The following is a 24,917-nucleotide window of genomic DNA, read 5'->3' on the forward strand; positions in this document are numbered from 1 at the left end:
TGCAACATCAGGTGGACTTTATCAGAATAAAGTGATTCCATTTTGTATGAAAAATTCTCAGTCAATATATCACCATTAAATGAACAAAATAACATCTAGTCTAGATCATTGTGATGCATACAAATGGTGACATCATCATCTACAATGATGCCAAGAAAAATCACTTGGAAACCATTTGGAAATTCTTTGATCGACTCATTGATGCAAATCTGATGGTTAATTTAGGTCAAGGTGAGTTCTGCCATGTATCACATTTTCAGGACATACTGTGCGACAAGGTCAAAATAAACCTGTAGGAGTTAAAGCCATTGCTATCTCTGAATTCCCAGTGCCTGTTTGCAAAAAGCAACTAATGTGAATTTTGGATATGGCTGGATAATATTTGAAATTTTGTTCAAATTTCTCCATAAATGCTGAACCTATGACCAATCTGTTGAGCAAGTTTCATTGGTCTGACAAATGTCAGGAAACTTTTGTCATTTTAAAGGCCATATTTAAAGTTTCAGATTTTATTCAATTATTTAAAATGTCTACTGATGCAAGTGATGTAGGGGTTGGCAGAAACAAGAAGACAAAACTGTTGTCGAGCATCCAGTGTGCTATTTTTCTATAAATATAAGCAAGAGAGAAAATTTTCAACAATTGAGAACAAATGTTGGCTCTGAAAACATTTCAAAATATATATTAGTTCAGCTCCTTCTCCAATTATTGTGTTCAGTGATCAAAACCCAATCCCATTACTTTCATGAACAAAATGGAAAACAAAACTCAGAGATTGTAGGGATGGAGTTTGATGCTGCATGAATACAATAATGACATAAGACACATCGCTATGTAATGTACTTTCCTTGCTTCCACAAAAAGCTCAATCCATTTTTAGTGATCTTTTGTGGACAAAATAACTGTCACAATGTAATTTTAGAGTTTGACTCAAGTTTCCACACCTCAGACAAAACAACTTCCAACTGTCACCTTCAAGTGAAGTCGGATTCAAGTTTCCACACCTCCCGATTCACAAACAGCCTGCTTCCACAAACATATTTCTCTCTTCAACCTGAAAAGAATAAAAAAGTTGGCTTTATAACAGTTTAATGGAAAAATTAGTTAATGTAATCAGTCCTAGTCTTTTATTTTACAAAATTAAATTAAGCTTCTTTTAAGACAAACTTCTGAGCATTAAAAAAGGACTTGTACACAATTCTGGCAATGGGTTTGGAAACGTCAAAATTTTAAATGTCACTGGTGTTCCTACGTTTGCATGCATCATCAAAAATAAAATCACACTCTGGATATAACAGCCACAAGAATGTTTGGTCAATGTTGCCAATTAACATGTACTTTTTAACCATTCAACAACACTGATCAAGCTCTACCAGTGGCTGATACACTTACCATCTACACTACTCCTTCTACTTATGAAGATCAAGTGAACTATCACTGCCTGATACACTGGCCAATTACCATCTACATTACTCCTTCTACTCATGAAGATCAGGTGAACTATCACTGCCTGATACACTGGCAAATTACCATCTACATTATTCCTACTCATGATGATCAAGTGAACTATCACTGCCTGATACACTGGCAAATTACCATCTACACTACTCCTTCTACTTATGAAGATCAAGTGAACTATCACTGCCTGATACACTGGCAAATTACCATCTACATTACTCCTTCTACTCATGAAGATCAAGTGAACTATCACTGCCTGATACACTGGCAAATTACCATCTACATTACTCCTTCTACTTATGAAGATCAGGTGAACTATCACTGCCTGATACACTGGCCAATTACCATCTACATTACTCCTACTCATGATGATCAAGTGAACTATCACTGCCTGATACACTGGCAAATTACCATCTACATTACTCCTTCTACTCATGAAGATCAAGTGAACTATCACTGCCTGATACACTGGCCAATTACCATCTACATTACTCCTACTCATGATGATCAAGTGAACTATCACTGCCTGATACACTGGCAAATTACCATCTACATTACTCCTTCTACTCATGAAGATCAAGTGAACTATCACTGCCTGATACACTGGCCAATTACCATCTACATTACTCCTTCTACTTATGAAGATCAAGTGAACTATCACTGCCTGATACACTGGCAAATTACCATCTACATTACTCCTTCTACTCATGAAGATCAAGTGAACTATCACTGCCTGATACACTGGCCAATTACCATCTACATTACTCCTACTCATGATGATCAAGTGAACTATCACTGCCTGATACACTGGCAAATTACCATCTACATTACTCCTTCTACTCATGAAGATCAAGTGAACTATCACTACCTGATACACTGGCAAATTACCATCTACATTACTCCTACTCATGATGATCAAGTGAACTATCACTGCCTGATACACTGGCCAATTACCATCTACATTACTCCTACTCATGATGATCAAGTGAACTATCACTGCCTGATACACTGGCAAATTACCATCTACATTACTCCTTCTACTCATGAAGATCAAGTGAAACTATCACTACCTGATACACTGGCCAATTACCATCTACATTACTCCTACTCATGATGATCAAGTGAACTATCACTGCCTGATACACTGGCAAATTACCATCTACACTACTCCTTCTACTCATGATGATCAAGTGAACTATCACTGCCTGATACACTGGCAAATTACCATCTACATTACTCCTACTCATGATGATCAAGTGAACTATCACTGCCTGATACACTGGCCAATTACCATCTACACTACTCCTTCTACTTATGAAGATCAAGTGAACTATCACTGCCTGATACACTGGCAAATTACCATCTACATTACTCCTACTCATGATGATCAAGTGAACTATCACTGCCTGATACACTGGCCAATTACCATCTACACTACTCCTTCTACTCATGATGATCAAGTGAACTATCATTGCCTGATACACTGGCAAATTACCATCTACATTACTCCTCCTACTCATGATGATCAAGTGAACTATCACTGCCTGATACACTGGCCAATTACCATCTACATTACTCCTCCTACTCATGATGATCAAGTGAACTATCACTGCCTGATACACTGGCCAATTACCATCTACATTACTCCTCCTACTCATGAAGATCAAGTGAACTATCACTGCCTGATACACTGGCCAATTACCATCTACATTACTCCTACTCATGATGATCAAGTGAACTATCACTGCCTGATACACTGGCAAATTACCATCTACATTACTCCTTCTACTCATGAAGATCAAGTGAACTATCACTGCCTGATACACTGGCAAATTACCATCTACACTACTCCTTCTACTCATGAAGATCAAGTGAACTATCACTGCCTGATACACTGGCCAATTACCATCTACATTACTCCTACTCATGATGATCAAGTGAACTATCACTGCCTGATACACTGGCCAATTACCATCTACATTACTCCTACTCATGATGATCAAGTGAACTATCACTGCCTGATACACTGGCAAATTACCATCTACACTACTCCTTCTACTCATGAAGATCAAGTGAACTATCACTGCCTGATACACTGGCAAATTACCATCTACATTACTCCTTCTACTTATGAAGATCAAGTGAACTATCACTGCCTGATACACTGGCCAATTACCATCTACATTACTCCTTCTACTCATGAAGATCAAGTGAACTATCACTGCCTGATACACTGGCCAATTACCATCTACATTACTCCTACTCATGAAGATCAGGTGAACTATCACTACCTGATACACTGGCAAATTACCATCTACATTACTCCTACTCATGATGATCAAGTGAACTATCACTACCTGATACACTGGCAAATTACCATCTACATTACTCCTTCTACTTATGAAGATCAAGTGAACTATCACTGCCTGATACACTGGCAAATTATACTATCCCTTCAAACTAGGGAGATCAAGTGAATGCACAGACCCTGATCAACTACTGACTGATACATAGATTATTGTGTACACTAATCATTTATATGCATGATTAGATCCTGGTCTACCGGCAGATTGTGCACTGGGTCTCTGCAGCTTGTGAGCTGGATGTGCATTTTTATGTGTTAAATATGGTATCACATCAGAGGGGCAAGAAACTTTTTTAGGACATCACATGATAAGTTATTGACCTTTGATCGGCTATCAATAGTGATTTATTTTAGGATATTATACATTTTCCCTCGACTCCAGAATACTATGCCTGGCTATGCTCATTACACATGTTCCAGCAGGCACTACTGCCATGTGCCAATATCATATGACATAACATTATATCATGTTAAATATGAAATCTTCCATTGCCTTCTTCCTTGGGAACCGATTTCCAAACAGCATTATCTTGTCGGGTACATTGTAAGTAGAATGAGCAGTGTTTTGACAATGATTTGCCAAATGTGATGGCACTATAACCCACAATACAAAGCTGGAGAAGAACATAAGCCAATGGATAATACTGCAATATTTTTTAATGTTATAGCATTCCGTTTTTATCAGATTTTCTGTTTAAACAAAATGCATTATCATAAGTGGTACATATAATCACCTTACCTATAAATTTCTTCCTGGCAAGTTTCATGAACTTCTTGTCTAGTGAGCTGGGACACCTCAGTCATGGAATACTGAAAAACAGAAATTTAAAAACCCCCATATATTTTAGCATTTATTTAAAAAAAACCACCAAAAATAACCTATTTATAGTTCATTTTGGTCCTTTTTGTGATACAACTGAAATCAACATTTAACTGAAATTTTTTAAAAATTTGGATTGTGCCCAAAATTTCAATAAGAGTTTGTGTTGAAATCTTTTGTTTTATATTATGCTTATTAGGATCAATGTTAAATTTCAAATTTTTTAAATTCTGACCCCTGATTAACAGGGTTAACTTTACAATGCAATCTCTGTTAATGAAGCATCCAAAGGTCACAAAAGATTTGTAGAAGGCAGGTAACTGTTATAGGGAAGAAAATAGCTGAATATAAGAGGTGGCATTGGATGAGAGATAACCCTCCAATCAGGTTGGATTGTGTTTCTTGTTTGTGTAATTGCACTGAAACACAATCAATGACCTGATTTTCAGATAAGAAAGGGCCTTAACTTTATTCAAACTTGCTGACAAAGACTAAGTCTGTTTAGGTGATATTAAAGTGCATAGTACATCATGATATTTCCATGAAGATTAATATTTTTGACTTTTGTAAACTGGTCATAAATCTTGAAAATTAATTGTACAGAATAAAATTAATTCAATGAAAAAGAAAAACTGCAAACAGCAAAAGAGAATGCAACATCCAAATCCCTCAAAATTTTAAAATTTATCTACAACTACTCATATGATATGTCCCTAAAAATGTATCCAACAAAATCACTCCTGTGAATCCAGTTATTTAGGTCATTGTCATGAAATGATTTCTGATGGGGGGGACATGCAGACAGAAATTCAAATACACTGAAGTAAACAAAGAACAAAACAGACATTCTCCTAATTTCTATGTATTCATAGTGACCGTTCCCTTTTGGACATCCATTTTAGACAGGTAGGTGGGTTATAGAGGCAGATGAACAACTGTTTTGGTAAGAATCACCTTAAAGACTGAAGATAATGTGAACACTTTTTTTTATAATTATTAGGCCACCTGGCAAAGTGATTTTTTTTTTACAGCTTTGGGGAAATAAATATTTGCTTTGAGTAGGATTGTAACCATAACTGGTTAAAAAAACCCATAAAAAAAGCTTGAGATTTACATTCAAATTGTCGGCCAAGAATTTGGATACATAGAAAGGAGAAGATTCATTATTTTTTGCAGTGGTAAGGTTAAAGACCAACAAAAGCTCTTACAAACATAATATTTGTTATAAGTTTTTATATGTGTGTCATTTACCATCTAGTTGTATAAGGAGATCAAATTATGATACTGTTAAACCATCAACGGGGTAATATAACGATGTACACTTTTTCGCCACACTGAAATCTTAATGTAACATACAGAAATGAACCCAAGAATTAGGGATAAATACCAAAATATCATTTGTAAAAGATCTGGCTAGAAATGAAGAGTGCAGATATGCATGTATAAAAGTGTACAGATTAGCTGACAGGCTACACCACAATATTCTAGCCTTGCTGAGAGGATGTGTTTCTAGTTGTTGTTGTTGTAGTGTTTAACACCATTTTTCAGCACACGATACACTATACATGGCAGCCAGTATTAATGGTGGAGGAAGAATCCGGGAAAACCCCGGAAAGAACCACCAACCCTCGAGAAGCTACTGGCAAGCTTTCTCACATACCCACATTAGCTGAATCCGAGACTCGAAACCCCGCAGAGGTGAGATGGCAGTGATCCGTAATGGAGAGTTCTTTAGACCACTCGGGGCCCCCGGATGTGTTTGAAGTAATGTGATCACAGCTCACCTTGTATCAATGTGACCCTTTTGTCGCTAAAACCTCAGCATGTTAATAACAAAAGACTACTGCAGACAAGTTTTAAAAAATGTACTGGGCATGATGCCATATTTCCAAATTGAAGATTATATATTTTGATAAAATAATTATATTTGGGGAATCTGCAAACAAATGATGCAAATATGTGGTAATTTCTCTATTCATTCTTCTGTTTATCCTCCTTTCAAGTTGGATTATACCATGTTGAATTCTATAGTAGATAATTTATGATGATTCAAACTGACAGAAATTAGAAAGGATATAAATAACACACATGCCACAGACACATATAAAACAGGAAACACAAGTCTCATTGTCATATACTTATTCTTGTAAATAATCCTGGATTTTACATTTCCCCAATTATATTTTTTCACGTAATTTGAAACTAAAGTAATCTTCAAATGTATGTACAATTCAGATTTTAATAAAAATATTTGTTCAGTACATTGATTTTTAAAAAAAATGAAAATTTGATTCGCAGTTTAAATGATTTCTGCAATAACATATTGCCTATCCATCAGAGGTCAAGGTTTTACTGCATTTAAGGTCAACTATCTTCTTTTTGTGAAAATACTTATGGGGCAGATAAGGGTATAACTTGCAGCAAACTGTTGACCGAGCTTTTCTCCAATGCTAGACCTCAAATTTGGTCTCTTTCACAGATGCTGCCCACCTGAGCACACCACATCTGCTTGTTTTCAATATGTATTCCATGGATTTTTTTAGCAATCAGTCAAGTGGAAACATGCTACCCTGACTGCCTAATTGGCATTCTGTCCTATTTTTTTGTCTGTTGGGAGATTGATACTGTATTGTACTGCACACATGCTTTGATATTGATCAGACTATCACCTGGTAAACCTCTGAATTTATCGAGCAGTTTTATACATTCAAGGAAGAGTTGTTTATCTTTAAAATCAGTGCAAAGATTTTTTTTAATGATATCAGTTAGTTTCCTTCACATGACTGTCAGGTGACCCCTGATGACATCCACTGTTATTAATACGCCTCATAGTTAACAGGCTTTCAATAGTTCTCTGGTCCAGATTTCTCTCTGATTCAAATTGTATTTGGTAAGGAATGAAGAATGTCCTCTCCCTATAAGCACTAGATTGTTGTAATGACAGGATAACTATAATCAGCCTGCAAAGAAGTTCTAACTTCAGTTTTCTTGTTGCCAGGTTTGTAAGGTTGCTGACTGCTCTCCATTACTCTTCTATGTTTGTTTCACCCCACTGGAGCATGTTCCTGACATGGACTTAAGATATATTCTTGAGTCTCATCCTCAAGGATTACTTTCTCTTCATGTCTCAGATCCAACAATCTGCTGACAGGTTTCACCACTGTAAAAAACATAAAAAATAACAATAAAGATTTGAAAATTGTGCATTCATGCTTTTATGAATAATTTATGCCGAAATTAATTATGTTATAATTGTATTATTAAATGTATATTTTATTTAGTGATTGAACATCATTTATGTGCAAGAAAACTTTGAAACATGTATGAAATACAAAACAAGAATACTTCTGAAACACATAATGCAAACTCAGGATCTCTACCACTTGCCTGCACATACTTAAATTCTGATAATTGAGAATTCTTTACCTTGTAATATTTCTTAGCCAGTGGTTTGTTTGCATTAGGAGAACATGTTTTGGCATTCTGCTATTAATTGAACAAAATATGTAAGATCTGTCCTTAAATATTCCTCTTAAAACATCATGAAAAATACATTAAGAATTAAACATTAAAAAAAATCAAAATACTTACTCTATTGCATCACCTGAAATCATTTTACTGTCAGTCTCCATCTCATCTCCTTTTGCCAAATGTCTGCTGATTTTTCATCAAAGAATCAGAAGACATTATGAGCACCTTCTATTCTTTTATTACTTGTAATGCCTCCAAAAAACATCACACATTTTGCATTAATCTCCTCCAATTCCAACAATAAGTAAATCAATTAACAACTCACTATGTAAATATGTCAATTGTTATTTAACAATTATAATCGTATTTGCTCTGTAATGCATCATCACAATGGTCAATAAACTGGTGGTATATTTCTGGTCCCAAGTACACTAGTTCTGGCTAGTTTCTGTAATGTGTTGATAGAACACAAAACAAATAGTGGGTGGGGGGGCTGGTTATAATTTCTTTTACAAAATTCTTTTAATTTTTAAAAGTGGGAAATTTCAACTTTAAGCAGTATGTGCAGTAGCTAACCATGTGTTTAGCCTACCACTGGTAGAATCATATGTATGCAGGGGAGATGTCAGTGATCTGTACAGGCGAGCACCTTACACCACTTGGCCACACAGGGCTCTATTGAAGACTGTAGAGCCTGGATAGTAAAATCAGCCCCAATTTATAACCTTTTCAAATGCTTGTTACAACTTTCCCTAATGACATCACTAGTATCATAAGGGCATGTCTTTATTTGTGTAACCATCTAGAACGAGGCAAAACATCCCATCACACTCTTATTAAAATTTTTGTCAGCTTTGCTTCAATAGCCCTCTTAGTTTTGTATGAGGAAAGAACTGACCCAGCGAGTATTATTTCACACTTTTGACAATTTTGAAATTGGCTCTAAAATGTGCATGCCTTTAAACATCTTCTCATGAGGTTTTGGAAACAAAAGTTGGTGACCTTCCTTCCGAGCCAAACAGACAGAAAATTGTGGAAACTTTGGTTAGTTTTTAAACATACTAATCATGAAGGTCATTTTGAATTTAATTAGGACCACTATAATACTTAAAATAATACAGCTGATCATACTTTTTCAAACAATGGAACCAAATCAAAAGACTTTGGTTAGTTTTTAAACATACTAATCATGAAGGTCATTTTGAATTTAATTAGGACCACTATAATACTCAAAATAATACAGCTGATCATACTTTTTCAAACAATGGAACCAAATCAAAAGACAAAGAAGCCTTTGGTAGTTATTTAGAACATTTATAATACTTTATGTTTGATCCGTTAATGAAGATAAACTTATAAAATAAGGCAGCTGAGAAAGAGAAATGACTGTAGGCTCCTTTGAACAGTTGTAGTTGTTGTAGGGTTTAACGCCATTTTTCAGCACACGATAGGCTATACATGGCGGCCAGTATTAATGGTGGAGGAAGAACCCAGGAAAACCCTGTAAAGAACCACCGACCCACAAGAAACTACTGGCAAGCTTTCTCACATATCCACATTGGCTGAATCTGAGACTCGAACCCACGCAGACAGAGGTGAGATGGCAGTGATCCATAATGGAGAGCGCTTTAGACCACTCAGCCACTACCTTTGAAGAAAATATGATTTCTGTTAGAGCCAGAGGTCATATTTCTCAGTTTAATCCACAAACAACACTTCTTGGTTGGTCAGTGACAAAACAAGCCAATATGCATTGCCGAAAAAAATGCTCTTTTTGGCATCTATTTTAGATAGGCAGGTAAGTTGGTTACTGAGGTGGGTCAACATAATTGCCTTGGAAAGAAATACATTTTGGGATGATAACATGTAAATTGTTTTTCAGCTATATTAAGTTACCTGATGAAATGATATTTTTGATAGTACACAGCAAACAAACAGTTGATGCAAGTGAGTAGACTTGTACACACGGGGGTGGGGTGGGTCAGGCTAGGGGTCCAGAAAACATGAAAAATCTTAAAATTTATGTATAAACTGTCTGTCAATAATCCAGATTACATAGAAGAGTGATATATTTTTATGTACTGGCAAAGGCACTGAGCAAAGAAAATTCCTTATCTTTTAAAGAGTTTTCATATGTGGCTCATTTACCATTGAATTATATAATGATGGAAATTGCTCAATGTAAATGATAATTTACATAAATTAATTCACCTCTGTCTGCATGGGTTCGAGTCCAAGGCTCGGCTAGTGTGGGTACGTGGGAAAGACTGCCAGTAGCTTCTCGTGGGTCAGTGGTTCTTCTCTGGGTTTTCCAGGGTTCTTCCTCCACCAGTTATACTGGCCGCCATGTATAGCCTATCTTGTGCTGAAAAATGGTGTTAAACCCTACAACAACAACAACATAAATTAATCCTGTAAAAGCATTAATAATGTAAGAATAAATCTGAATATCTTTTGGACTGAGTGCAATAATGGGACATACATGACATATCCATCTGGCTAACATTTAAAATTATTAACTGCTTTTAAGACACATGGAAATTTGTACAGTGATAAATTCTCCATAGAATCAATTTTTGTTATACTTTTCCAATAAGTGAATAGACCAACTGATTTCTTGGCGGACAATTACCTGAAAACTGATGAACAACAAATGTTCATGAAATCAGGTGCAAACAGCAACAATGCCTCACTACAAAATGCTTCAGTGAAACACAGTCCATGATATAACAGGAATGTAGTCATGAATCCCATTCTGCTGGTTGGATTATATTTTCCAGAACATGTATCCCAGCATAAGGTGACTTGACCTTTATCAAGGCACATTTTTACTGGTTCTACTAACAGTGTTTTTCTGTGAGACCACTGCATCTATTGCAAAAACTGAGGGGGCCCCCGAGTGGCCGAATTGTCTAAAGCGCTCTCCGTTATGGATCACTGCCATCTCACCTCTGTCTGCATGGGTTCGAGTCTCGGATTCAGCCAATGTGGGTATGTGAGAAAGCTTGCCAGTAGCTTCTCATGGGTCAGTGGTTATTTCCGGGTTCTTCCTCCACCATTATTACTGGCCGCCATATATAGCCTATTGTGTGCTGAAAAATGGCGTTAAACCCTACAACAACAACAGCAAAAACTGAAACAGTGAATGCTTTATTTTCTTGTGTACAATGTTCACTGACCGGCCAGCAGTACAGACTCTGACCAACTGTCCAATAAAGCATCAAAAGATCTGGATCTACAGTGTTCCTTCCATCTACAATGCCACGACATAACATAATCTACAATCTGCCAATGGATTATGCAGCAGTTGATATAGTTCTATGCTGTTTGCAGATGGTGCATATTCGTCACCAAAAAAAAAGATGTGTTTCCAGTTGGCCGACTGTCCCTATGTTTTGTTGTCAACCCTAGCACCCCACCCCCATAAAAAAATCAACCAGAAACTTTAGAAAACAAAACAAAAATCCTGAAATTGATTTATGCATCTAACTGAGCTTGTTTAGCCCAGAACCTGAAGTGCTTAGTACATAATATACACTAATCATTATAATATATAATGTTTTTAAATAAGAATTTAATTTTCTTTAAAAAAAAAATCCTAAAATTGTGCATCTAATTGAGCTGGTTTAGCCCAGTACTTGAAGTATTTAGTGAATTTAGTACATATAAAACTTACACACCTACCCTAATTTTAAAAACAGTGCAATAGGAAACACACTAAATTTATTTTGCCTTATAGTGGTTCCCCTCTTGTAAGGCCAGTCTTTCTGCAGCAGGAAAGTGGCATTATAAGAGGGGGTAGCCTCTCCTGAGGGGGACAATATAAATGCGAGTAACAATTATATATGATGTAAACAAGGCATATTTTCTTTTAAAGATCACATGCATAGATAAATAAATAAATAAAAAATACAATAAATTTGAAAAACTTGTATTGCTATTAAAAATGATTATTTGTTGTCAATCATTCTGCAAAACCTTTCTAAAATGAGATGTTAATTAAATCAGTGCAGAAACATCTGGCTATAAATACCATTCTTTATCCACTTGATTTTCCCACTGCAGCTGAATATATATCTGACCATGTTTATTTGAATCTTTCCGATATAAAAATGTCTCAGCAGTGATCAAAAAGATGCTTCATCTTTTCTTTTAATCAAATTGCTTTCACTTTTTCTTTTAAACTGAGAATGTTGGACATTATGCACTTTCTGTAATAACTTATTCTTTCATGGGTAACTACAGAAAAGTTCTGTTCACAAAGGAAGTGATCATCTGGTTTGAGTCTGGTTCCCTTTTCATTAACATTTTGTGATCTAGGAGAGAGAATCCGAGACTTCTAATGTACTGTTTTGTACTTCATGGCAACCAGATGTCATGCTGACTTCAGTTGAACAATACTGTGCTTCTTAGCTGCTAGCTTCTGTCACCTTGATAATTATTGGTGGTAATAATAACCAGTAATTAATCATGCAACATAACCCAACATCTAAGGAACACACAGCACTAAGAATAATCAGATTCCTTACCACTTTCTATGAATTAAAGTTAGGAACTTAGCAACATATTGGAACAAATGTCAATTTTATAAAATTTATAAATCAATACATTTTCATGAAAATTCTATCTGTTAACCCATTATGTGTCCACTCCCGAGGGGTAAATCTGACATCTTTTTGCACTAATGTGACCACTGGTCAATGGACAAAGGTGCATTTGAAAAAGGGGCTACTTTATAACTGTATATATGTGCCATATATATGGTACCTTGATCAGACTTGCTTGTCGACGGAAATATGCAGTCCCTTCCTCGTCTTCATGAATGGGATGAAAGGAGAACAGGGATCCACAAGCATCTTGTTTGTTGCGAGGGTCATTAGGGTCCCATCGTTTTATCTCTATCTCTATCACATAATCAGGGGACATAACTCCCTGTAAAAATAAATCTCAAGTTACACAACTCTGAAAGGAAAGCAGTCTTTGTAATGCATAAACCCTTGACAGATTTACCTGTGGCAAACCAATTCCATAAAAACTGTTGCTTAAACCTGGGTCTCACCATAGAGTTAGTTTTGTTCTAAACAACATGTCTAACACACAACTGTAATTACTTTTAATTCATGAATGTGATGGTCTTACCAACATTAGTTATTCCAAGGGAGACAACTGAAGTTTTGTATGTAGAGAAACTAACATAAATGCTCATTTAAAATGAAATTTAAAAACTGAGATAAATCTTTTCTATCTTTTGCAAGCCCTGGTCAGCAGTTATTGTGATTTTAATTCAACAAAAAAAAAAACACTTGAGTGTAGTAAAATGGCTTCCATATTTATTATGCCTATTCAATGTCATCATGATGTTATCTGTCATTTCATGTCGTGGTATTACAGTGTTCCAGACTCTTACTTATCAGAGGACCTGTTTCAGGGACTCCTAATGTGTCATCTTGGAACTATAACTATATGTATACTGCACTTCAAACTTTTGCAGAAATGAGGTTATGGACTTCAAGGTGGCTGAGTAGTTGCTTGCCTTTACAGATAACTGATCTAATATTGCAAGACCCACTTTAATGACATCGTATTCTTCAGTACATCTCCTTTGTTTGGAAGTAACAGAAGTCACTGATGTGAAAAACTCACATTAATTAACATTTTAGTGTCTTTTGAAAAATAAATCTGAAAAGGATTCATTGGCATAGCCTCTCTGTGGACAAATAATATTAGCCCAACCACCACCAACCAACTGGGACTTCCTGCTCTGGGTGCCATCATAAGCGACCATTTTATTTTTTTAAGGAAGGTGGGCCTAAATGTTTGAAAATTATAGTCTGGGTCTCATTTGTGGTATACAAAATTCCATTCCTTATTTTTCTTCAAACAAATGTGTCCTCTGATGAATGGAAAAGAACATTCTAGTCCCATAAATTAAATGGACAGTACCTTACAAAGCACATGTAGTCAGAATCAAAATAGTTCAAAGTTACTTCTTAAGGACTAGGCGAGTGGTTCGCATTGCAGTGTAAATTCAGTGTTGTCTATTTATTTTGGGTTTTATTTTTAACAGAAATGATTGTCAATTTTGGAATTTAATTGTCCGTATCTCAGGGGATTACTTTTCCTTTGTAGACAATGGAATATTATTATGCCATTCAAGAGAAGTCCAACAAAAGTATGCCTATTGACAAGTCAGTGCGCAAGTTTGTTCAGATTTCTTTGAATAAGGTAAAAGCATACATTTATTGCACAAGAAGTCAATCAACCTTTCTTAAATATATATGTTGTTGTTGTGGGGTTTAACGCCATTTTTCAGCACATGATAGGCTATACATGGCAGCCACTATTAATGGTGGAGGAAGAACCCAGGAAAATCCCAGAAAGAAACAACGACCCACAAGAAGTTACTGGCAAGCTTTCTCATATACCCACATTGGCCGAATCCGAGACTCAAACCCAGAAGACAGAGGTGAGAGTGCTTTAGACCACTCAACCACTCGGGGCCCCAAAATACATATGTAATGAATATACAAGACTCTGAAGTTAATTGTTTTACCATCCAAAATAAATGACTAAAATAAAGATTACTGGTTCATTGAATGGTATCTGATTGTAAATATGATGAATGTCCCCCACAATTTCATATTAAATTTTTTTAGTGAAGACTATGAAATAATTAAATTATTGGTCTAAAACAAAAAAATACAAAAATTAGGATCCATAAACAACCAAAATGAATAGTATTAAAGTTAAATGAATTATGTTCTTTCCTAAACTTACACAGTTGTATAGGGCTAATGAATCCGTATCGCACCAGCAGTATTTATGGTTCCGATAAACATGAGGCCGTAATCTGTCTTTATCATCTACTGTCTCACTGCAAAGAAGTACAAATTGGATATGGCAAAACGATACATAGGATATCAAAGAATATTTGTGTGCTGTAAATTTTCATGGTGAAGTACCTGGCTATAAACAAGTTTCAACTTTTTACATTTTCAAAGATTTCTTGTTAAAAATACAATAGTGATTATGACACTCACTAAAAAGGAGTCTTCTAGTGAAACTAATATACATTTCAAACAGATAATACTAATGAAACTTTTCACTGAACTTCCACAAACAGATAAATGATATATAAATTTAAGTACAGGTCATAAATTGTTTCATAACCACGACCTAGGTTATGTCCTCATTGTTTGGAAAGCTTCTAGGTCAGCTTATGCTCTCATCATTTGGAATGCTTCTAGGTCAGTTTATGCCCTCATCATCTGGAATACTTCTTGGTCAGTTATGCTCTTATCATTTGGAATGCTTCTAGGTCAGTTCATGCCTTATCATTTGGAATGCTTCTAGGTCAGTTTATGCCCTTGTCGTTTGGAATGCTTCTAGATAAGTTTATGCCCTTATCATTTGGAATGCTTCTTTTAAGCAGTATGCTAATTGCTGAAATAATGCTCATCTTCTTAAAATACAATATTTTTTCCAAACACTGCTGGCACATTATCATAGATCACGATATTCATTAACTTGTAGAAATCTTAATGCAAGTAAACTGCAGAGAAAATCTGCCAACTATCCTAGCTGGAGTTCAATTATGATATGGCAACAAGTAACCTCTAAATATAATATCTCATTTATGAGTGAAATAGCCAGTCAGAAATATCTTTTAACGGTATACTAAGCATCCAGCTAAATGAAAATCTCTTAGAAGCAGATGTATTTGGATGCATTCAAAAGTAGCCCCAAAAATGCATTTCCAACCCCATTTCTGATGAAAAGAGGAAAGGACATCTGGGGTAAATGAGTAAAGTAATTTTGGATTGCATGGACCAATAATTATGTAAAAATATTAATTAAAAAAAATAATTCACAATCGATCATCCTTAAAATTCATTTGTTGACTGACCAATCTAGATGCTGATGTCAGGTCTGGGTCTATAGCATTCACTGCTGGATGTGCATTAATCATGAACAAACACTGTACTGGCTATGTATATATAGCATATGGTACCTGGAATCAAAGGAACACTGTGTGATGATCTCATCTGGGGTGCTGTCATTTTTCACTACAGGAACAAATCTAACTTGATAGCGATGAGACTTGACTGGTGGGTTGTAACAGGAAAACAAATCATCCAAACTCCCAACAATATGGTCCTTCTGTAGTGTATAATGTAATAATTTGGTGTAAAATAAATGCTATAATTTCATAATATTCCCTTTTTAAAAATATTTATTCAAACAACCATTGTCAAAAAGGTTACCTAACTGCATCTTTAATACCTTAATAAGTTGTAAAAATGCAATATTAAATAAGTTTTAATGCTATCACAAATTGCAGTATTTGCTTTAAACTCATGGTTACCATGAGATAAGAAAAGAAATCGTCTGAAAAATTTAGGTCTAAATACAGTAAATTTCTATGTTGCCAGGAGTAACTCACCTATCAAGTTCAGACAGGTGACCAAAAGATACTGGCTAAAGGAAGCCCCATGCTACAATTATTATTTATTGCTTAAGAAAGATTTTTTCAAATTTGCTGCGCTGCTTTGCCAATAACTTCAAACATTATTGTCTATAGTGAACACTGAGGCCATAATGGATATAGTTGTGACATCATTAAGTCAAGATTCAGTTATCGCAGATATAGTATTCAACTGATCTGTTGTTACAATAATGTTTTGGAATTACTGAAAACAAAACAAAACAATTCTGAACTATATCATATATAATGAAGATGAAATCAGATTATGGACTCGTTAGGAAAGGGGTTATAAACTGTTAAATCTGTACAAACTGTTCTTTGTTTCTTTATGGCTAGATAAATACATACACATCTGAAAAAGAAATTCAAATTTGTACTATACTAAAAAACGTACATGTACTTAAATATAAAATCAAGTAATAACCAAACTGTCTCCAACTTACTAATTTCTCCCAGAACTTCAGTCAAATTCAACCAATTTACAACCTGTCACATAACTGGAATGGACTGAGCAACCTCACAGTATAGACCAATACTGCTTTTACCGGTGAAGTGCTTACAAATATGGCAGCATCCTATGCATCAGCAAAATTACTGATTGTGGAAAATAAAGCGAAAAACTGACTTTTCTGGCAATGAATGAAACATTAAATAACATAATGGCTCTCTGCGGATCCTGATCATCTTGTTAGAGCAGATTTTCACTGCATCTAATTTCTATGCGTTTTGCATTTAATAAAACTGGTTTGTCACAAGCAGTTCATTTTCAATTTAGTTGAATTCAGAATCACACTATCATATGATGCCATTGATGACACCTAAGGAATCCATTTTATTGTAATATTTCACAAATAAAAAGTAATTCAAATCATATATTTCTATCATCATGATGTAAAGTATTAGGAAGGAAACATCACAATATGCATAAAAACCCTGCAGTGCTTTCTTTATTTGATTCTTGTATAAAATCAGTATGTTTTTCCATGTAATAAATAAAATTTTCAGATTTGTTCATTGAATTTCATCTATTATATAAACAAAACATTCTTAAAAAATTTATATTGTATGTCTTGAAAGAATTTCAAAAGTATACATTGCTGAACTTGGTCAACAAACTTGAGATGAAAGGAGCATCAGTTGAAGATCCTTTGTAAGCATTATTTAATACCTGAAACTGTGTCAATTTAAGTCCATGGACAATCCCACTATCCACAATTCCGAGATAAACAGTTCCACCTTTACCAGTATTCAGGAAAGCATTCAGGGTTCTGAAATTAAACCGAAACAAATTATGATGATTATGTTGAAATAGAATGGTAATGCAGTTGACTACTATTATGTCCCATTAGATTTTATAATCTTAAGTTTTTCTACACAAAAGCTTACTTGGTCTGCTACATTAATGTCAACTTACCTGGTCTGCTACATTAATGTCAACTTACCTGGTCTGCTACATTAATGTCAACTTACCTGGTCTCCTAAATTAATGCCAACAGTCCTTTGAAGGGACTGATGCTCTACTGTCCTATAAGAATTTCCAAGAATTCAAGATAAGAACATTTCATTTTAACTGTTGAATATTGAAACAATCTGATATTCTTGAGCGCCAATATTTTCAAAGTAGCTGCAGTGGCAGTCATACTGGATGTCCAATTATTTACAATTATTTTAACATTTGGTTAAAAGTCTTCCAGTGACCACCCATTTGTGAGAAATTTTTTCAATATGTTCATAGTGGCAGCCATACTGGACACCTGTACAAATTTGATATAAAATTGGCACCATTTCATTAGATCAAACTAGATATCATAAGGAGTCTTTTAGTGAAAACCCTATGTTGATATGACTATCAGTGCTTGAGTAATGAAAAAATTTCACAAGAGACATGACTGTTACCATATTAGATGTCGGCTCAGTATAACTTTTATTCAGGACCAACTAGATACCATAACAAGCCATCTCGTGAAAAATCCATATCAATATGACTTTCAATTTAGTATTAGTAACAAGCCTATTTTCAATATAGCTGCCATGGTGGCCATGTTTGAAGTGAGATTGGCACCATTTTCATTCAGGACCACCTAATATCATAGTCTTTTGGTGAAAACACCATGGTGATATGACTTTTCATTATGGAGGAATAGCAACAATAAGATTTTTAACATGGCTAAAATGGTGGCCACAGTGAATGTCAGATCAGCACCATTTTCATTCAGTAACAATTAGATATCATAAGAAGTCTTTTAGTGAAAGCTTGATGTTGACTGACAATCCCTTCAGAAGGAGTAGCCATAAAATGATATATAATACATGTGATAACATAGCCATAAAATAATACATAATACATGTGATAACACAACCATAAAATAATATATAATACATGTGATAACATAGCCATAAAATAATACATAATACATGTGATAACACAGCCATAAAATAATACATAATACATGTGATAACATAGCCATAAAATAATACATAATACATGTGATAACACAGCCATAAAATAATATATAATACATGTGATAACATAGCCATAAAATAATACATAATACATGTGATAACACAGCCATAAAATAATATATAATACATGTGATAACATAGCCATAAAATAATATATAATACATGTGATAACATAGCCATAAAATAATATATAATACATGTGATAACATAGCCATAAAATAATACATAATACATGTGATAACACAACCATAAAATAATATATAATACATGTGATAACACAGTCATAAAATAATACATAATACATGTGATAACATATAAATGACAAAATGTTTCAGAAATTTTAACATGGCAATACTAATGATGAAGAATGTTCTTATGGAATAAAATCAATATTAAAAAACCCCACAAATTACTTTCAAATAATCATCCATAATTGTGTAAAGATATTCTGATCCTTAATTAAAACATTGCACATAGTTTATACTTACCTGCAATTGTACATTTTCTCTAACAATATTTCCATTTTATACTTTCTCTCCAGTTATAAATTACATTTTTAATGTTAAATCCCTAAAGCAATGTTATACCATTTTATCTACCCCTCTTTTACCAAAGTATAATCATAAATATGGTTTCTAAAATAGTAACAAGCTCAGCCAATCAGAAGCAAGATCACCTCATTAATATTCATGTATCTCATTCTTCATCAATTTTATCCAAGATCCTGATGATATAAGAATAGATTCTAAGTTTGATCAAGACTGGACCGAAAATAGGAACTCCAAAGTGGTAGCAAGCTTTGCCAATCTGATGCAACATACCCTTCATTGGTATGCATGCAACTCACTCCTGTCAGAGATATTGATGATTTAAACCTACATTCCAAGTTTAATCAAAATCTGATCAAAAATATGGCATGTACAGTGATAACAAGCAAATGCCAGTGAATAAATGAAAGACGGCTGTAGTCATACCATACGCTCAGTAGGCCTTACAGCATGGTGAATTAACTAGCACTATAAGCAATAGGTGATGATAAGCATCGAAAAGCTATGCCACCTTTATATCATGATGTGGAATGCTTCAAATGCAACTCCTTTAATGTTTCATCAATACAAGTAACATTCCATGTAAAGATAACTATCTTAAGCAGACTGAGAAAAAACTGTCCATGGGTCAATGAGATGCATAGGTCGATAAAACAGATACATCAATTTGCATTAGAATATGCTGAAGGATTCTTGAGCTGTGCTGATTACCATCAATACAAGAGCTGATGACGTTGCTTGCTGATGAGCAAATCTTTGTTTATACACTGCCTACATCATAAATTATTTGTTGCCATAATAACCTCAAGTTGAAATTTCATTGCATCAGATCTGAGTTCATTGTCCGCTTTGCATACAAGATCTGACAGCAACTCAATGAACTGTTCTGATCCATATCTGTCACATCATACATGGCATACATCCTGATTAACCAATGTCACCATATATTAATTCCACTGTTTTGATGAGTGCTACCAAGAGTCAGTAACCAAGCTCTGTATGAGAGAGCAACTATGATTGGTTTTTATTTGGTGCCTTCATGATATTTATTGGCTACAACAGTAGTTCCTTGCTTACAATGCATAGGTTTGAGGTTAGTATGCAATATTTCAACCTGGTAGTTGTGATACAATAAAAAGCCATTTGTCTGCACTGATATGACAAAATGAAGTGACTGGTCTGAAAGCAAAGAAATAATATGAATGAACATCCGACCCCATGACTCAATCAGTAGTTAAGACACGATGAGGCACTGGATCTCATGTTCTGCAAAATGTGAGAAAATACTTACATGCTGGAAAATGACAAATTCCTTATCATGCATTTCAGAAGTGGATAATTTTTAGAAAAGCACACTAGTATGCCCCATACAAAGACTGACCAGCATTCCAACACTTACGGGACCTTAAAGTCTAAGGAAAATTTCTTAAATATGTTGAACTACACAAAAGACAGTGGAATCTGTTACCCTTTGGTAAGAATCCCTATGAAAGCTCCATCCATCTATCTATCTGTCTGTTTTAATTGTTCAAAAGAACCCTCAAGTAAAGTTATGATATTTATTTGTGGTGAGACCACCTAAGAAAAACTTCGAGGGTAGCTTTGACCTTCTTGCAAGAAACCCTAATGAAAGCCCTGGAATGAGAGAAAACCCATAAATACACATCTAAATCCAAGAGACAGTGTTCTTACAAAATTTGATCAAAATATGTTTAATGGTTCTTAAGCTATGCTGACTGCAAGCAATATTTGAAGTTCCATCTGAAGACAAGAATATACTCCACAAGGACTTGATAAGACTAAACCCATAAATGGTATACAGAAGTTCGTACCTAAGTTTAGAATATGCTGAATATTTCATGAGTTATGCCAGTTACAATCAAGATCCCATTAAAGATATCAAATTGTCAAGGCCAATAACTCAATCTGTAACAGAGTTGGGAAGTTAAAACTCATGAAATACATATCTAGGTATACAAGACAAGTTAATCCAAACTGCATCAGAATATGTTGAAGAGTTCTTCAGCTATGCTGGTTATAAGTAACATGTGAAAATATTGCATCAATTTTCAAGGGCCATTACTCTATCCAAAATGGTGTGGATGAGACCAAACCCATGAATGACAACACAGCTATTCAAAGAGGCAATGTTCATAGCAACTTGTATCTGTATGTACTGAATGGTTCTTGATCGGTGCTGGTTACACAAAACACCTGATGTGACGATGTTAAGTTGATTGTCTGAGGTCAGAACCATCCAAAATTGAGTCAAGAGACAAAACCCATATGAGGCACACCTAAATCTATTAGACAATGCATGCACCAGATTGGATCAAATACGCTGAATGGTTCATGAGCTATGCTGTTCTCAAGGATCTGTTGTAGGGGAGTTGTATGCCTGAACAAAGGGTTATAATTCCATCAAACTTGGACCTGATGAAAACAAAATCTTTAAAAAGGTACATCTATACATGATAGGCAATTCGCCTACCAAATGATACAGAATTATATGCAAGAGTTTCAAAGCTTTGACAGTAACAAGAAGTACGAATGGACAGACAGATACAAAGATGGGCAGTTATGGTGCTTACCATATGGTTCTACATTGCCAATACATGCCTCTTATTATGCATAGGTTTACCTTATTCGTGATTCTTAAGAAAACTTCAAAAAGCTTTTATACATTTACGCTAAAATTAATAAGTGTTTATGTCTTTCTATAAAAAAAAGCAGACCTTGAGACAGCACGACGTGAAGCCTTGTCACTTTTGCTCTCCTGTGTCCAAGGTGGCAGCTCTTCGACACAAATATTCCTGTGACCTTTGAACTCATGGCAAGCATCTTCTTCAAAGGGCACAGTTGTTCCCCAAACATAGTAGCATTTTACCTTTACTCTACCTTCAGCCATCTATATCTATAAAATAGAAAGAATACAAAATTAAGGTCTTCTTAGTTAACAATCTGTAAATATGATATATGACAACTTTGAAAGTACAGCCTATATCAAAAGCTTGATGTGTGAAGTAGTCACACTTAAAGTCAAAGCTAATTTTGAAAGTTATCAGTTTACAGAGGATATGATCTGAAATTAGTGTCATTGGTGTATATAGGGTGTGATCTGAAATTTGAGTCATTGGTTGATACAGGGTATGATCTGAAATTTGAGTCATTGGTTGATATAGGGTATGATCTGAAATTTGAGTCATTGGTTGATACAGGGTATGATCTGAAATTTGAGTCTTTGGTTGATACAGGGCATGATCTAAAATTTGAGTCTTTGGTTGACATAGGGTATGATATACGATAATGATCAGAAATTAGTGTCATTGGTTGATATAGGGTGTGATCTAACATTTTATGACAGAAATCATTACAAAGCAATTCGTCTGAAATATTTTGTTTAGGTGCTAAAAACATAAAACATAAATATCAGCGTCAGGTCTTACAGGTAGGACTAAGTTTTTATGTACAAATTTAATGCCGCAATGAACGACCTAGTATAAAAAATCAAATACACAAGTGAGGTCAAAAAGGTCCATATGTTTAGATACATATATTAAAACAAAGCATAAGAATATTATTCACTTAACCAGAGAAGTCAATGGCAGTTCATAGCAGAAGAAGTTAATGCACCCCAACCCCTATTTTATACATGCATGTTTCCCATCCAAAGACTATTTTTGACAGCATGTGTTGCTCACAGTGCAAACGCAAGCCCTTTCCCTGGATGAAAATTTTGAAAAACATTGTCTACTAAATAGTTTGATGCAATTCAGAATAGCTGTCATCCAAGCCCTTTTTAAGATACTCTACTTGCCTTGAACCCACGTGTTTACTGCTATGGGAGGCTAGCTCTTCGTCCTCGCCGACTATTGGTATTTCACTATCAACATACTGCAGAGCAACTATGGAATGTGTACATGCCTGACATCAATTTCAAGAACAACACAAGCCTGAAACACCTAGTTCACAAATATGTCCATATCTATAAACAGTAAACAATAATAGCTGAAAAAAGTCACACCATAGCCTTAAGTTAAAAAATTTGTCAGGGGCCAATTTACGAAACTGGACCCTGCCACCTAAGCCACATCTCACCCGCGGCATCGCACACTGTATTACAGTAAATTCAGCCTTCCAAAACTTAGGTATTGCTACATTGTCGATCTCGGGGGAATCTACGGATGAAAATTTGTGCGTATTTCTGTCTCGCAGAAGTAGCCGAGGTGGTACCATTGATATAATCTGTGATAATCACCTTCCTTGTTGCAGACCAGGACCGGGAACAGGGTAGGGCAACTATAACAAAATTTAGAAGGCGCACAACGGTCAGTGGGCCCGCCGTCGTTATAATTTGTAATTCAATGGGGCCTACTGGAGCAATTGTCCTCGGGCCTACAAATCCTGTCCGCTACCATGTTGCAGACAGTATCTGCTTTCTTTATTTTACAATACTCTGTACAGTTTATATTTTATTTTATTGTCTTCAAATAATAGTAAACTTCTTATATCTAATCTTACAATGGACAATTCGTATATTATATTTTATTACATTTGGTTCTTTATATAAATATGCCGGCGATAACAATTTGTCATTTTCATCACCGGAGTTTAACAATCATTAACACACTTGAAGAAGAGATGAATATTCTAGGTCAACCCAGAAAAGTTTCAAGCAACAGCTCTGTGTGTGTGTGTGTGTGTGTGTTCAGTATGAAGCCTGTTCTAAACGAAAGCATTGCTGTCATGAACTGTGAAAAAACTGTGTTAGGAATTGATATTGACTATCAACTGCAATTATATTCATATGTACGAAAATCTATGTAGGATATGTAGGAAACTTTCAAGGTGATTCTCTGTCTTGAAATGTATAAGCCATAAGCTAACTACACTCACCAAACTAACAAACTAATAAACTAATATCGTTTCCCTCACGAATTTCAATTCCCGTCCCTTAGCCTGGCGCGATATGAACAATAACATCTCTAACTTTAAACATATATATATATATATATATATATATATATATATATATATATATATATATACACACACACACACACAACAATGTAGGCGCGTGCTCAGAGATTTGTGTATGATGATTTTACAAGCACTTATTATAAACTTTAACTTATGGCCAAAAATGCCAACTCTAAATGTGCGCAGACTTCGGGTTATGGCTCTAGAGACTTTCAAAATACTTAATAAACGTGCTTCGAAATGTTTGGACGAATTAATAGGTTTTAAACACCATAAATAAATATTATTTTAGATATTCAAATATTTTTGATGCTCCAAGAACTACAA

General features: G+C 34.9%; 1 protein-coding gene across 5 annotated transcripts; it reads right to left on the reverse strand.

Moving 5' to 3' along the window:
* Positions 1 to 578: 578 nt before the first annotated feature.
* On the reverse strand, positions 579 to 23,975 carry LOC149780563 (schlafen-like protein 2). Of its 5 annotated transcripts, XR_016415105.1 has the most exons (9): positions 23,428 to 23,839; positions 22,346 to 22,524; positions 17,768 to 17,867; positions 16,126 to 16,274; positions 14,892 to 14,988; positions 12,882 to 13,046; positions 10,326 to 10,479; positions 4,563 to 4,633; positions 997 to 1,054 (listed from the first exon to the last, which is right to left on the reverse strand). XR_016415105.1 is itself a non-coding variant. In XM_089937603.1 (8 exons), exons 2-8 carry the CDS (start codon positions 22,516 to 22,518, stop codon positions 991 to 993), a joined length of 819 nt encoding a protein of 272 aa, XP_089793729.1. In that variant the 5' UTR covers positions 22,519 to 22,524; positions 23,869 to 23,975; the 3' UTR covers positions 579 to 990. The 5 variants fall into 5 exon arrangements, 3 of the variants coding, with proteins under 3 accessions (XP_089793729.1, XP_089793728.1, XP_089793730.1); XM_089937603.1 differs by lacking the exons at positions 10,326 to 10,479; positions 23,428 to 23,839 and adding an exon at positions 23,869 to 23,975 and having other exon boundaries at positions 579 to 1,054; XM_089937602.1 differs by lacking the exon at positions 10,326 to 10,479 and having other exon boundaries at positions 579 to 1,054; positions 23,428 to 23,837.
* Between the last annotated feature and the right edge of the window lie 942 nt (positions 23,976 to 24,917).

This window comes from Sinohyriopsis cumingii, chromosome 16 (genome assembly GCF_028554795.1).
Source record: "Sinohyriopsis cumingii isolate HCF-2022 chromosome 16, ASM2855479v2, whole genome shotgun sequence".
In the NCBI taxonomy this organism is placed as follows: Eukaryota; Metazoa; Mollusca; class Bivalvia; order Unionida; family Unionidae; genus Sinohyriopsis; species Sinohyriopsis cumingii.

Coding starts and splice junctions, on each gene's coding strand:
- LOC149780563 (XM_089937603.1), bottom strand. CDS start 22,518: ATGGCTGAAGGTAGAGTAAAGGTAAAATGCTACTATGTTTGGGGAACA. Junction 13,047..14,891: donor CATTAGCCCTATACAACTGT/GTAAGTTTAGGA, acceptor TTATTTTTACAG/GGAGTTATGTCCCCTGATTA. Junction 4,634..12,881: donor GACAAGCAAGTCTGATCAAG/GTACCATATATA, acceptor TCTGTTTTTCAG/TATTCCATGACTGAGGTGTC.